This window comes from Hypanus sabinus, chromosome 11 (assembly GCF_030144855.1).
Source record: "Hypanus sabinus isolate sHypSab1 chromosome 11, sHypSab1.hap1, whole genome shotgun sequence".
Lineage (NCBI taxonomy): Eukaryota > Metazoa > Chordata > Chondrichthyes > Myliobatiformes > Dasyatidae > Hypanus > Hypanus sabinus.
In genome coordinates, this window is record NC_082716.1 from 65,716,082 (window position 1) to 65,731,020 (window position 14,939).

The window sequence follows — 14,939 nt, forward strand, 5'->3', positions numbered from 1 at the left end:
CTTATCTCCTGTTGGATACCTTATGTGTCTCCAAATCCCAATTCATTAATATTCACTCGTATTCATTTTTTCTGGTTCATGTTCCAGAAGTGCCCTTTGAAGTTCTAGAAGGGCAAAGTGCCCTTTGCTATTGATGCCTCTTATAAACAGCGACTCCACATAGCCACTCCTTGACTGCCAACCCCCCCAAAATCCTCACATCCTCACACATGCCTGCACCACCAATCCTCAGCTCACCCTACGCTAGAGGTCACCAGTCATTTTAAGCCCAAGATTCCCTACCTCAGCCTCAGTGAAAGGCAAAATCGTTTAGAGAAAAATCAGCTCAGGTTGTACTTCCAACTTGAGGCCTTTTATTTGGGCTAATTGTATTTGAATTACATAAAATGCTTTGGTCAAATTTTCAAATTAATTCAACCAAGAAAACACGGTAACTAGCATATCAAACAGGCCATAGCTATCTTTCTTTAAGAATATTACAACACTTCATACCTTTAATTCTAAGTTTCATTATTTAATTTTATTTCAACACAAAAAATAAATGAATAAAAATTGACTGTTGCATTTAATGTGATGACGGGGGCTGAATACTTTCTGCTAGTTCCCTGAAATTTGGCTCATAACTACAGGCAGCCAGTCTGAGACAGTCTGTGCGGTGTCTGTCTGTAAGACAGCTCCTGTATGTAAATTTAATAATGTTCATCTGTGAAAATGCAATTTCACAGGTAAGTTGACCCAGAGCAGGCACTGACTTTCAGTGCACACGTGGTGAGATGAGGAAACTTCTCTCTGCTGACAAGCCCCCAAAAGTCACCGTCCCTTGATCCTGCTTTAAGCTCGATGTCATTTTGCAGATCAATTATTTCCATTTCAATATCACTTGGCACACCAAATACTTGCTGGAATCTGGCCGCTATCTGTTCTATATCGATCGGCAGAAATGGGTTTGAAATAAATGCAGCAATATCTTTCATGACATTTAGCTCCCCAAAACGCCGATCGAACTCTATTGCCAGTTTGTCTAGGTAAGCACAGTACTGCTCAGGGTGAAAAGCATTTTTTGCCTTGATGACCTGTAATATTTTCTCCAAGTTGGGGAAATGTGTCAGCCTCCTGTTCTTTAATGTTTGAAATCCAGACACTGAGATTTACTGCGTTTATCATGTGGGGCAGGTGTCGGTCTTTTCCCATGAGCTCGTTGTTGTGCGTTTAATTTAGCCGTTAGGCCTGTCAGAAGCCCTAAATCCAGTAGCCATGCATCATCTGACAGTTCATTGAGCTCATCCAATAACGCCTTGAATAAATGGTGCTGAAGCACTTTTGCTCGAATCAGGTTTATCAGTTTGACCACCAGTGTCATTACATGAGAAAAGTCCACGACCTTCCCAGCCAAGGCCTGCTGATGAATCACACAGTGATAATCCAGGAAGTTGGGAAAATCAGGGTCATTATGGCACAGTGCTATAAAACCAACGCGCACATCGCGCATTGCTGGGGCCCCATCAGTAGTAATTGCCACCAGTTTATGAATGGGGATGTCATTTTCATGGACATTTTTTTTAACTCTTTGTAAATATCTGCACCTCTCGTTCTCTCCTTTAAGTGCAAAAGAGTGAGGAAGTCATCCTTTGTTGTAAAAACCTGGAAAGCCATTCTGACAAATACAACAAGCTGAGCTGTTTGCATTACATCCAGGGATTCATTGAACTGTAGTGAAAAATACTCACAGAGTGACAAGTCCTTTAGCACTTGTCGACCCACGTCCTCTGACAGTGACTCTACCCTCCTTGTCACTGTTGCAGGGCCAAGCGGTATATTATGTATTGCGGTTTTGATGTCATTTTTGTTTTTAAAGTCATTAAAAACAGTCTCTGTGGTAATGCCCATTGCTTCCTTGAATAAATCACCATCTGTAAAAGGCTTCTTGCATTTAGCCAAAAGGTGACTTACACAAAATGATGCTTCAATAGCAACCTTATTTTGAGCAGCATGTTTTGTGAAAAACCATTGCTGGGCCTTCAACCCCAATTTCAGCTCCTCAGCCTTCCTGGCATGGATTGCGCTCTTTTGGGGGGGGGGGAGGGTAGGTGACTTTAAATTTCTGGTGGTTGGTGTTGTGGTGCTGCTCCAGATTGCCTCTTTTAGTCAGTGCTTGTGTTTGGTGGCACAACATACATACACACTTGTCTTTCACCAAGGGAAATAGAAATTCCTCTTCCCATTCTGGATGGAATTTGTACATTTTCACCTTCTTTCATGGAGCCTCTGCCATGCTAGCTAGCTACCCTGCAGGATATCACCAGCGAGTGCTGTATATTGATGTTTGCGGCAGTCTGTACGTTTATCTAATCACTTTGATGCAGCACAAGCTAAGCTGAAAAAAATACAACAGTCACATGATGTCAGCACACACGACGCTGGGCAGCAGAAAAAGAGAAACACAGTAACCGGGGAAAGCAACTAAGTCTGGGTTAAAAACAACTCACCTATGCACTCTAGGGGTAAAATTCGCTTGTGCATCAAAAGGTTTATCAGCATAATGTACTTGTAGTAACTTCTACTGTGAGAAAGGACCACTCGACAACCTCAAGCCCAAAGGAACAACTTTATCTGGGACGGCAAAACCAATGTTTAACTACAGAGGTTTTCACTGAATCGCAGTGCAATCGAGACACACCGAGACGCGTACCGGGCAGAAAGAACGGAAGTAAAACCCCGCAATCAACCTCTCTTTACAAACAGCTTTCCGTAGCGGGAGTATTGCTATATTGTGGTGACCCACTTCCTAGCGCACTCAAACCGGCTCACAAATAGCCAGCGTGCAGGCACAAAGGCCAGGTCCGCAACAAAGGGAGAAAAGCCTGCGGGGGCTTGTGAGTACGTGTCCCTTGGAGCATCCGCGCCCGGGGAGGGCGGGATGAGGGAGGCTTTAAAGCAAGGCTGTGAAGTTCGAATAAAATTATCTTTGACTGCAGTTTACCGACTCCGTGTCGTTATTTTAGCACTGCGTGTAGCACACCGCTACAATATTACCATTATCCTAACTACTATTACTTATTTTTATAATGCTCACATTACAACAGTATTTCAGAGTTTATTTTTCTTTTTTTTTCGGGATCTACTGGGGAAGTCTTAAAGATCGACTGGTCAATTGCGATCAACTGGTTGGCGAGCACTACCCTACACCATGACTCTTAATGTAATTCTGGACAATTAAACACTATTGCTCAACTCATTTCCTTTGAGAACTTCTTTCCATTCAAAAAACAAGGCCTGTGTGGATTCTTGTATTGCAGTCCAACCTTTAACTGAAATATGGCTGCCAGGCCATTTGCTTTTCGTAGATTTTTCTCTGCAATTCCACTCTCAAGTTGAAGGACAATATTTCTGAGTATTTCTGGCTGCTTCAAATCAAAGTTTATCATGTCTCCTCGTCTGTCTTTTTGCATTGAGCATCTCTGCAAATTCACGGATGGTGGCATCGATCCCGTTGGCCCAAGGTTCTACCACTAGAGGGCATAACTTTAGGGTGAAAGAGTGAAGATCCAAGGTTATGTGCTGGCTGGGTTATTTTACTACGTGGTAGGTGCCTAGAACGCAAAGCTGGAGAGGTGGTGGAAGCAGAATCAATCAAGAGTGGCATTTAACAGGCTTGTAGGGAATGGAAGGATATGGATCATGTGCAGGCAGAAGGGGTTAGTTTAATTTTGACATGGGGAGAAGGGCTAAAGGACCTGTTCTGTATTGTACTGTTCTATGTTCTGATGGAGGACTCCATGTAGGAAACTGTTTCGGGCCATTTTCCATGCACTAGGCCTTGGAAGTCCTGTAATTCCAATTGTAAATGCACATTCTCTATGTGGACTATGCAGGAGTCAAATATTCTACCAAATGAAAGGAACTTATCAGGAGATGAAATATATGCAAGAGATCAGTAACAAAAGTCTAGTTTCCTTTCTGGCTGTTCATCAGTGCAATTTTCCACTGCAGCTGAGAGCAATCTTTAATCTATTACAAAAGGTGTCTACAGTGTAAAGTCGTGGGATAGCTAACTGACCAAGGCTTGAACCCCAGGCTTTCCCCGTTTCAAATGTTCATTGTCACATTGAATAGTACTGGTAATCAAGTCTTTCTGTAAGCTCAGGATATAATGCTTGCATTTCCATGAATATCAGGCTTTGTTTTCAATGACTGATGTTGTTCTTTGTGGCTGGCTGACTGAATAACTTCAAATTAACCTCATTGTGGTAATTGTGCCGAGGGTGATGATGTAAAACAGGCCTTAACCTTAGTCGTTTGGAGCTTTTGTATCAAGCTCAAAGTTATTCCATTTATCCTTTTATGCATGGAGTTTTAATTTCTATTTGTACAAAGCCAAAATACAGGTAGTTATCCTAATAACGTTCCCACACACTCTTCATAGAAGCCTTTGGGAGGTGACGTTACTTCTGATCCAGTATTTTGTGATAACGTAAAGGAGAAACACAACATCAACCTGACTTTTGGATCACCAACGGTAGGTAAAACTTTTCTCCTAACCTATCTATCACTACATCCCTTGGAAATGGTGAGTTGTAGATTACTTTCTTTTCAATACTTTATGAAACTAAACATTAAATGGTCATAAGATTAACTTTAAGGAAAATTTGAGATTTTCAGTGCTAATAGTTCCAAGTTATACAAGCAAGCCCTTCAAGAGGACCACAGCCTTGTCACTGGGTCTGGAGGCTTGCATGCCTCAATGACCTAAAGAGCTATGCTAACTGCAGGCAAGGCTTTATGCTTTGGCTCTTGGTAGGGTCACCCATGCCAACAGATCAAAGTGTAGAGGCCAGACTAGGGGTGATCCGCTGATCCTCCAGGTTCGGGGCTTCAGCTCAGTGCTTTTAACCCTGATTGGTCAAACAAAGCTATTACAGAAACAGCAATGAAGAATCCTTGTACATTTGTGTGCCACGGTATTCACAAGTCTCCTCCCGGGACTTGCATGGCCGACAGTAAGCCGAGAGGAACCTACTGAGGTGGTGGAGGAAGCCATGAACAGCACCAGGGGTGGAGCAACCTTCATTGCTGCCCTAGAGGCCAGTGGTGTAACAGGCAGAAGAGGATTACCACCAAGCATACGTTGCGATCTGCCTGAGAGAAATGGGATTCACCAGTGTGCCGGTTAAGTGTCATTGTGGGTACGTGATTATTCTTTACTAACCCTCAAGAAGATTTGTGATGCTTTAGAAATGAAGATTCATCCAAAGATTCAGCAGCTTCAAATTCGCCAGTGGTGTTTTTATTCACTTCAGTGCTTAGGCATCCTTCCTGTAGTGGAAATTCAGTGTGTGGTTGACATTGTTCTTCCCTCTGTTACCCTGCAGCCTGTGACTATGTACCCCCCCAACGAGGCAGGCTTTCATGACGTGTTTGGTAACGTCTGGGAATGGACAGAAGATCATTTTAATGGGCTTCCAGGCTTCGAAACCACATACCTGTACGATGACTTCTCTACCCCCTGTTTTGATGGCAAGCATACCATAATTCTGGTAGGTTCAGTGTTACATCCTTCATCTCTGAAGGATTCATTTTAACTCACCTTTGCATCACAGAAACCATGTAGTTGTGTGCGAAAACAGGGAGGAAATAAAACTTCCAATGCTGGACCTGTGAAGGAAAAGCAGAAATAACTAGGTTCAAAATAAATAGGCTGCATAATTGTGCTCCTCCCCCCAACCTTCTTTCTTCCATGGCCATCTGTCTCTTTCACCAATCAACTTCCTAGTTCTTTGCTTCATCCCTCCCCCTCCAAGTTTCACCTATTGCCTGCCGTTTCTCTTTCCCCTCCTGACACCTTTCAAATCTACTCCTCAGCTTTTTTTCTCCAGTCCTGCAGAAGGGTTTCAGCCCGAAATGCCGACTGTACTTCTTTCCATGGTTGCTGTCTGGCCTGCTAAGTTCCTCCGGCATTTTGTGTGTATATCAAGGGTAATATTGTGTTAAAAGAAAATGCCACACCCATGTTCTACAAAAGCCCGTCTGGTTCCTCATAGCCAGTGAGGAAGATTGCATGGAGACAGAGGGAATTCTGTCCAAGGTTGAGTGGAGCCCGTAGGCAACACCAGTGGTCCCAGTAGCCAAGTAGAATGCGTCTGTCAGGATCTGTGATGATTTTAAGGTCACCATCAACCCAGTAGTGAAAGTAGATCAATACCCACTGTTCAGCATAGAGGATACCTTTGCAAACCTTTCTGTAGAAAAACACTTGATTTATCTGAGGCCTTCCTACAGAATAGTCCAATGTGTTTCTCACCATAAACACTCACAAAGGGCTTTATCACCATAATAGACGTATTTCTGGAGAAGCACCTGTACCTGTACTCTGTCCAGGCACTCAGAGCTACCTGGATGACATCATTGCTACCAGTAAGGATGACAAGGAACATATCTAAAATCTCAAGATGGTATTAAAAAGATTAGAAGATTATGGGCACAGAACACAATGCAATAAGTGAGAATTCTTTATTTCTTATTATGGTCACGCCATCGATGCACAAGGATTACTCAGTGTGCTGAGAAAATTCAAGCAGTGGTGGATGCCCTAACACCAAAGGATGGATCACATTTGTGGTCCTTTTTAGGGTTTTGTCAAATACTATACCACGTTCCTGACAAACTTGGCTACTGTGCTCCATCCCTTGAACTCATTATTGCAGATCGGGAAAAAATGGGAATGGACAAAATAGTGTGAGATGGCTTTCAAAATGGTAAAGGAAATGGTGACACTAGAATCTGTACTCACACATTATGATCCACATCACCCAGTAAAGCTTACCGGTGCTGCCATGTCTTCCTGTACAGACGCAGGCATGTCACACCTTATGAGTTATCGAAGTGACCTCCATAATTTGGGTGTAATTTGCCCCAACGCAAATTACAAGTCTCCTCCCTATTACTGCAGAAAAGAAACCACACTGTCTCAGGCCTACATGGCTACACAAAATGGCGGGAATGTGCAACAGAAACTCCAGCTCCCCCATTTTTACCAGCACCAGGTTGAACGGCCTTGACGGACGTTGCCTAAGGTGAGGACTGAGAGTTGCTGTACCATCCGAGCTGGGAGCCTTTGCATCATGTTCCCTTACCACTGCAGAGAAAAACCATGCAAAGATTGACAGAAAGGTTCAGAGTCTGGCTTGGGGTGTAAAACGTTGCAACCAGTACTTGCATCGGAGACAGTTTATCCTTGTTATTGATCATCAACCACTAGTCTCTATTTTCAATGCACAGAAGGGTGTTCCACTAACAGCTGCAGCACAAATGCAGAGTGGGCTCTGTTTCTTGGAGGACACAATTACAAGATTGAATTCAGAAGGATGGCTATTCACGGCAATGCTGATGGATTGTCCCATTTACCCTTGGAAAAGAAAATACTGGAAAAATTTACAATAAAATACACTCTTGACCTATTTGCTCTAATGCAAATTACAAGTCTCCTCCCTATTACTGCTGAAAAGAAACCACACTGTCTCAGGTCTACATGGCTACACAAAATGGCAGGAATGTGCAACAGAAACTCCGGTTCCCCAATTTTTACCACCACCAGGATGAACTTGCCCTTGATGGACATAGCCTTATGTGGGGTTTGAGAGTTGTTTTACCATCCAAGCTGGGAGCTACAAGCTGGTCATCTTGGCAAAGTTAAAATGAAAGCATTGTCTCAAACCTGGGATAGATCAGCAGATTGAGAAGCTTACTGTGCACTGTTCAGGATGTCAACACGTCCAGAAGATGCCAAGAGCAGCACCGCTCCATCCCTGGGAATGGCCTGCATTGCCCCAGCAGGAATTCATGTAGGTTTTACTTGAACATTAATGGCACAACTCCTACAATCACCATGGAGGAGGCCTCAGAAGTTGAGAGTATTTCAAGCCACAAGTGGTACCTGCCAAGCAGAGTAATTCTCCTTTTCAGGAAAGATGTTATCTCACAGTAGTAACAAAACCCTCCACAGTGATTAACCTTTAAGCCTGAAAGGGACAATTTAAAATTTACAATGCTGCGGATGTCTGTATATAGTAGTTACATTATATAGTATATATGTATATAAGTTGAAATACATTCTATATTGAGTTAGAACACAGAACATAGAAATCTACAGCACATTACAGGCCCTTTGGCCCACAATATTGTGCCAACCAACTACTCTAGAAACTGCCTAGAATTGTCCTACTGCACCGCCCCCTATTTGTCTAGGCTCTACTTATCTAAGAGTCTCTTAAAATACCCTATTGTATTTGCCTCTACCACCTTCATTGGCAGTGCATTCCACACACGATCTCTCTGTGGAAAAACTTACCTCTGACATCCCCCTTGTACCTATTTCCAAGCACCTTAAAACTATGCCCCCTCATGTTAGCCATTTCAGCATGGGAAAAAGCCTTTGGCTAGCCACACAATCAATGCTTCTCATCATCTTATTCACCTCTATCAGATCACCTCTCATCCTTCGTCCCTCCAAGGAGAAAAGGCTGAGTTCACTCAACCTATTCTCATAAAGCATGCTCCCCAATCCAGGCAACATTCTTGTAAATCTCCTCTGCACTCTCTCTATAGTATCCACATCCTTCCTGTAGTGAAGTGTTCAGAACTGAACACAGTACTTCAAGTGGGGTCTAACTAAAGTCTTATATAGCTGTAAAATTACCTCACAGAGTTAGAGTTTATAGTTAAGCAGGAAAGAGTGCTCTGCATGTAGTAGTTCAGTAATATTTGAGTAATATTGGAAATATGTTGATTAAGAATTCTTTGTTTAAATGATTGATTTTGGGTTATACGTAAAAATAAGTGATTTGCATACATCATGACATTATCACATGATACGTGTGCACCTCGCTTAAAGTAAACACGAAGTTAGATATGTTATCTCCTGGGCTTCCATCTTTTTCTTGCAGTGAGTTTAATGTTTTGAGGTTATAAAACATACCAAACCCCACTGTCCTTCTGTGGCTTCCCACAGCACATGAACATGGTATGACAGTAGAACACAGAACAGCAGAGCCCTTCGATCCAACGTGTCTACAGTGACATGAAGCCAAACGAAACTACTCCCTCTATACTCACCTGCACGTGGTTTATATCCTTCCATTCCCTTCACGTTCATGTGTTGATCTCAATTTCATCACCATTTCTGGCAACATGTTCCAGGCTCAGTGTGTAAAAATCATACTTTAAACGATCCACTTCTCATCATATAACTATGCAGTCATGCATTTGGTATTTCTACCCTGTGAAAAAGTCTCTGTATATACCCTATCTACGCTTCTCATAATTTATAAACCTCTACGGGTCTCCCCTCAGCCTCCGATGCTCCAGCAAAAATAATCTGTTCAATCTCTGTAGAGCTGATACTCTCTAATCTAGGTAGCACCGTGGTGAACCGCTCGAAACCTTCAACATTCTACCTGTAATGAGACAAACAGAGCTGAACTCTGCTCCAAATGCAGCCTAACATTTTGTACAGTTCCAACACGACTCCCTGATTCTTGTACTCATTGCCCCAACCAACGAGGGCATGTATGATGTCTGTTTTCTTTACTCCCTAACTGATGTATGTTGTGGATTTTCAGGGACTATGGACTTGGACATCAAGATCACTATGTACAACAATTCTTTTAAGAGTTCTTATATTTAAAGTGTCCACTACCTCCATACTTCACCTCCCAAAATGCAGTACATCACACTCGCCCAGATTAACTTCATCTACCATGTCTTTGCTCATATCTACAATTCACCATCCTTTGAAAACCTTCTTTCTTATCCACAACTGCAGCAATTTTTCTGTTATGTCTGCCATTATTTTGGCTGAAGGTGTATGGAAATTCCTGAAAAAGAATCCTTTTACAAACTCTGTCTTCTATCTGGGCTTTAAAGTTCTTGGCAATCCGCACCAATTCACACAAGATCCTGGACGTTTATTTGAAAGAGCCTGTTGAACTGACCCTCCCTCTTTTTGAGCACTGCCTGGGTGACAGCTGATTTCAAGAATATGACAAAATTCTCTGGAAAGAAATGTTGAAGATGGTCTCTTATTTCATCATAATGAAGTACACGAGGCTGATGTTTCCCTGAACAAGTAAATCATTTCAATGGGCTGGACATTTTGGAACTAGGTGTTGGTGGGATATGGTCAAATATGGTCTTGAGCAGCATGGTGAGAGAAGGATTCTCTCATTGGTGCAGGCAAGGGTTAGGTAGAGAAGTTTAGAAAATCATTAAAAATGTAATTGTTTGATTTGACAATTAAGATAAAGCAGATTACATCTAATTTGATGTTTCTTTCCCTCTTTAAAAGTAAAGACTTTGAATTTGGTAGAGAAAAATTTGAAGAGGTGAGTTGTAATTATAATGTTACTGTTCCCACTATCTCAAGAATCAGCTGAAGTAGTTGGTTCAGGTCTTGAACACACCATCAAAGCCAACACTGCTTTGCTGACAGAGCTGTTCTGCTGAGTTGATGCCTCAGGGATAAGGCTAATGAACCAGTGTCACTAAGGTGACAGATATGTTTTGGGAGGGGAAGTATTTTCCATTGTATTGAATGGAAGCCTCAAGCTCTTCCTGGTGCATAAAGGCTCTTTGCACACAACCTCACCTTAAGCGCTAGAACAACAAAATCTATGCAGATTTTTGAAATCTTGAGCAACCCACACAAAGTGCTGGAGGAACTCAGCAAGTCAGCAGCATCTTTAGAAAGAAATGGGCAGTCAATATTTTGGGCCAAGACTCTTCACCAAGACCCCTCCCCCTATATTTTTGTTCTGGCCCTGCATGTTTCCTCTCTGGTCCTGATGAAGGGCCTCAGCCCAAAATGACAACAATTTCTTTCCCTGCATAGATGCTGCCTGGTTTACTGAGTTCCTCTAGTATTTTCCTCCAATCTAAGTGTCCACACTTAATAAATATTGCAATGACTGTTTTAGTGATTTCTGATTTTGTGAAGTAAGCTTGAATGAAGCAATACTTATAGTACCATAGTACCATTATTTTCATTAGTTTTATTTCTGTATTCATAGGGTGGATCTTGGATTTCAACAGGTGATGAGGCTTCAAGGTTTGCGAGATTTGCTTTCAGAAGGCATTTTTTCCAACACTTGGGCTTCCGCTTGGCCAGAACCTGCCATGGGTCACAAACTCCAGTCACAGTGGTGAATGTTGAAGGATTTGCTCCAGGGATGGCAGGTAAAGGCACACAGTAATCATAAACACAAGAGATTCTGCAGATACTGGAAATCCAGAGTAGCACACACAAAATGCTGGAGGAGCTCAGCAGGTCGGGCAGCATCTATGGAAAGGAATAAAGTGTCAATGTTTTGGGCTAAAACTCTTCACCATTCCTAATGAAAGTTCTTGGCTCAAAAAGATCTTTATTCCTTTCCATAGATGCTATCTGACCTACTGAATTTCTCCAGGGTAAGTCAGTTCCCTCATCACTCTGGGCTTCGCTTGATGACTCTAATGCATCATGTTTGTGCAAAGCATAAAAAACACAATTTCAGCTCAGGTTGATGCTTGATCTCCAGAGACTATTAAGACCATTAAAACATCTCTCTCAGTTATCTGAACTTTCAAGGGCAAAGCATCATTAGACATCTGATTTTTGCTTGCATAAAACAAGAGAAACTTTTTTTTCATGTAAGTGCCTGAGTCACAACAAGAACAGAGCATCACTGGAACCAATCCGGCCACAATCATTTAACTTCAATTCGTATCAAGGCCTTATGCATCATTTGAGAGGTATAAGAAGTTGCATTTGATAATGGGAAGTGTAATGACACGATCACTTTATGGTCTGTTCTGGTGGTAGTTGCTTCAGCAGATGATAATGATCATCAATAAAATGAGACTGTCATGTCCTTCATTGCACCATTGACTATAGACTTTATTCAAATATTGCTGATATGGTTCAAGGTTCCTTTAACTGTGCAAACGCTAAGCAACGTGATTAGCATTTCTGACAGGTAGTATTAATAGTTTATGAAATAAGAAGTAGCTAGCAGAGAAAAGAATCCTTTACGCTTTGAATTACAATTACTTGGCATTTTCCTCGGTAACAAGATTTCCACTGAAGGAGCTTGTGTTTTCTGCAGATAACTCAATCACTCTCCCCAAGGAGACCGTACAACTGATACCAGTTACCAGCAGTAACACTCAATTGAACTATGAGACAGATGTTGCTGTGCAGGTAGGTCAGTCATGCATGCTTCTGGGGAAAAACAGTCCACAAGGTCATTTGATACAAGTTAAAATAGCTGGATGCTCTGAAGATAAATCTTTTACAAGCTTTCTGTGTGAGATGAATTAAATACCTTACTTCAAACAGCTCTGAACAGAATTGGTTTAATGTTAAGAGTGTTAGTAATAAGTCTTTTGGTACCGTGTAGAACAACCATATATAATTGTAACACTAAATCCCAAGTGTGAAACAAGAAGTTTTGCATATTGATCTCATAGTATTTGAATTCCAAGTTTCTTTTTCCCCTTGAAGGAATGCTTCAGGCAAAGCTCATTGTAATCCTTTTATTGAACCACTAGAAAACGACATGAAAATATTCTGCTCTTACCTCAAATTTTCTTTTATTCATTTCACTGAAGTGTGGCATGTCCATGTAAAACTCCACATAATCAGATCCACCCTCCCCATCAAACATCAAGCTGCATTAGCTATTGTTTCACCCTGCTGGGCACTGTTGCCAGGCTATCATTTCATGGGAGATGGGGTGAGTGTGGCAGAGGCAAGCTGGATTCTCACTCACTATAGAAATTGCCTGTAATCGCGTGACCTTGGCTGACTTTCCTGTCCTTAGCCTTACGGTATAAGACCATTCATACTGTCGCCTACAGATGCCCCAAGTAAAATCAGTGGTATCATGCCGCAATCCTAATCAATGAACTCAGAACCTCATCATCGGTTGGCATTTTCATCAGTGTGGTAAGGTTTTCATTGTAAAGGAAAGACAACATTCTTTCTCCGACTCTTCGGGCAAGTGAGTTCTGGTTCAGACTTTCATGAACGCTGAGACAGAGCGACATGCTACTCTCAGCCTCGGAAAGGGTGAGGAAGATCACTCAACCCAACAGCATCATCTTCTACTTGGCCATTGTATCAGAATCAGCACAAGCTTCCTTCACACAAATTCTTCGAGCTGGAGATGGTGTGACTGTAAGCACGTGTGTATTATCATCAGGGAGGCATACAACAGTACTTGGGGCCAGTGCTGCTGGAGAGCTGATTCTCATCATGAAGCAGCAGTTATTTTGTCATTACCTTAAGACCAGATGGAAAAAAATCAGAGAAAGTAAATAGTTTTATTATGTTTCATTGATGTGCTGACTAAATTATGGAATGATTTTGCTACTACACTTAACAGCTGATGGAGATTAGCACAGAACTGTAGTTAAATTAATTCTCTCTCAGAGAGACGATGGGGTGGATGCTCTCAGAAATGGACAGAAAGTGTTACACGTCTGCAGGAGGAGCTGAGTTGGGATAGGACTGGGCATTCCTCTCCCTAGTACCGAGGGTTACTAGCAACAAACAACTCTGACTTTAATAAACAAGAAGCAAAAATGTTTAGTATGCCTACTTTTGCTCTCAAAATGCTTATCGTTAATGTTGTACTTGAATCCTTGTGTGAAGCCAACTACTTGACGGAATCAGTGTTGTCAATGCCCTGCAAACCCTGAATTTTAGTCCAGCAAGTCATGAACATGTCATTTAGATCATCTGAAAGTTTTTGAGTTTTACTCCAGGACCAGTTTTCTTCAAATTTTTACCATATTTTCAAGCCTCGTAACCAGAAATTGTGTGCAGGTTTTGCTCTGATCATATTTCATCTCACAGTTACATTTTGTGTATAATCCAGTGGGCAGGCGAGTCACTGGGCTGTTGGGCTCAAAGTAGATCAAATCCCCATTCTGTAATGATCCATCAGAGAATGCTAATAACGTCCAGCTTCCCCCAACAAGCCTGTTCTTAACTCCAGCTGAATCACATGCTCACCACACAAACACACTTTGTTTCCTACAATGTGCTAATTTGCTGAAATTAGAAATGGGGTTTGGGAGAAAAGAAAAGGTACAAAATTTTCAATCAAGGGGGGAATAACTATGACCTTTGAAATTAATTCTCAAGAAAGGTTCTTGAAGCCAACCAAGATCATTGGATATATTTCCAGAACAGTGATTCATCAGGAGGATATAATTCAGCACAATCATAAATTAATCCCTTTTACAATCTGCCCATTTTGGTGTCAGTCTGAGGCTTCACGGAATATTGGTCAGTGGTGATATTCATTCCTGATGCCAAGGAAGGCTCAGAAGACGACCTGAGCTTGGTGGACTACTTGTTATACTGCTGTTGCTGAACATTTGTGAAATTTTAGCCTGGCAAGTTATCAAAACCTTACTATTTTGTCTGGTTTACTCAGGAACAGTTGGATTTGGAATATAGAGGCCTGAGTGAAAATGGTTACTGCAGCCAGGTGTATGGGGTGTGCAAGCAGGTGATCAAGGAACACCAGCTATCTGGGACAACAGGCCTTGTCCTGGGCAGTGGAACTGGGCTCTTGTCATTCATGTTGACACAGCTGCTTCATAAGGTGATATTTGAATTGACTTTATACATTGGAATTACAAATAAATTACTTCTTTCCATTTCAATCCCATGATGAAGTTACTGAGGCTCATCACTTTATTAGTGGCTGTCTGAACCCAAGTAATTATTCTAGAAGAAGGGGATTTGTATTCAATGAAATTGCAGTTTTCCAAAGGGCAGAAAGCCTTTTACCTATCACTAAACCTTACGCTATGGCCAACTAGACTAATACACACCAGCCAATGATCAGAGGCTGACTCCGGGACTATCACTGTCCTCAGCTACAGCCCTTCTCAGC

The 14,939-nt window shown here is 41.9% G+C and overlaps 2 protein-coding genes across 2 annotated transcripts in view; both read left to right on the top strand.

The window, feature by feature from the left end:
- Positions 1 to 108, top strand: part of LOC132401494 (uncharacterized) — a 42,328-nt gene extending 42,220 nt beyond the window's left edge. Inside the window, exon 9 of the mRNA XM_059983522.1 lies at positions 88 to 108. Coding sequence (XP_059839505.1) covers positions 88 to 108 — 21 coding nt within the window. The remainder of the gene's footprint in view (positions 1 to 87) is intronic.
- Positions 109 to 5,378: 5,270 nt separating this feature from the next.
- Positions 5,379 to 14,939, top strand: part of LOC132401495 (uncharacterized) — a 29,608-nt gene continuing 20,047 nt past the window's right edge. Inside the window, exons 1-4 of the mRNA XM_059983523.1 lie at positions 5,379 to 5,534; positions 11,061 to 11,226; positions 12,135 to 12,229; positions 14,475 to 14,645. Coding sequence (XP_059839506.1) covers positions 5,379 to 5,534; positions 11,061 to 11,226; positions 12,135 to 12,229; positions 14,475 to 14,645 — 588 coding nt within the window. The remainder of the gene's footprint in view (positions 5,535 to 11,060; positions 11,227 to 12,134; positions 12,230 to 14,474; positions 14,646 to 14,939) is intronic.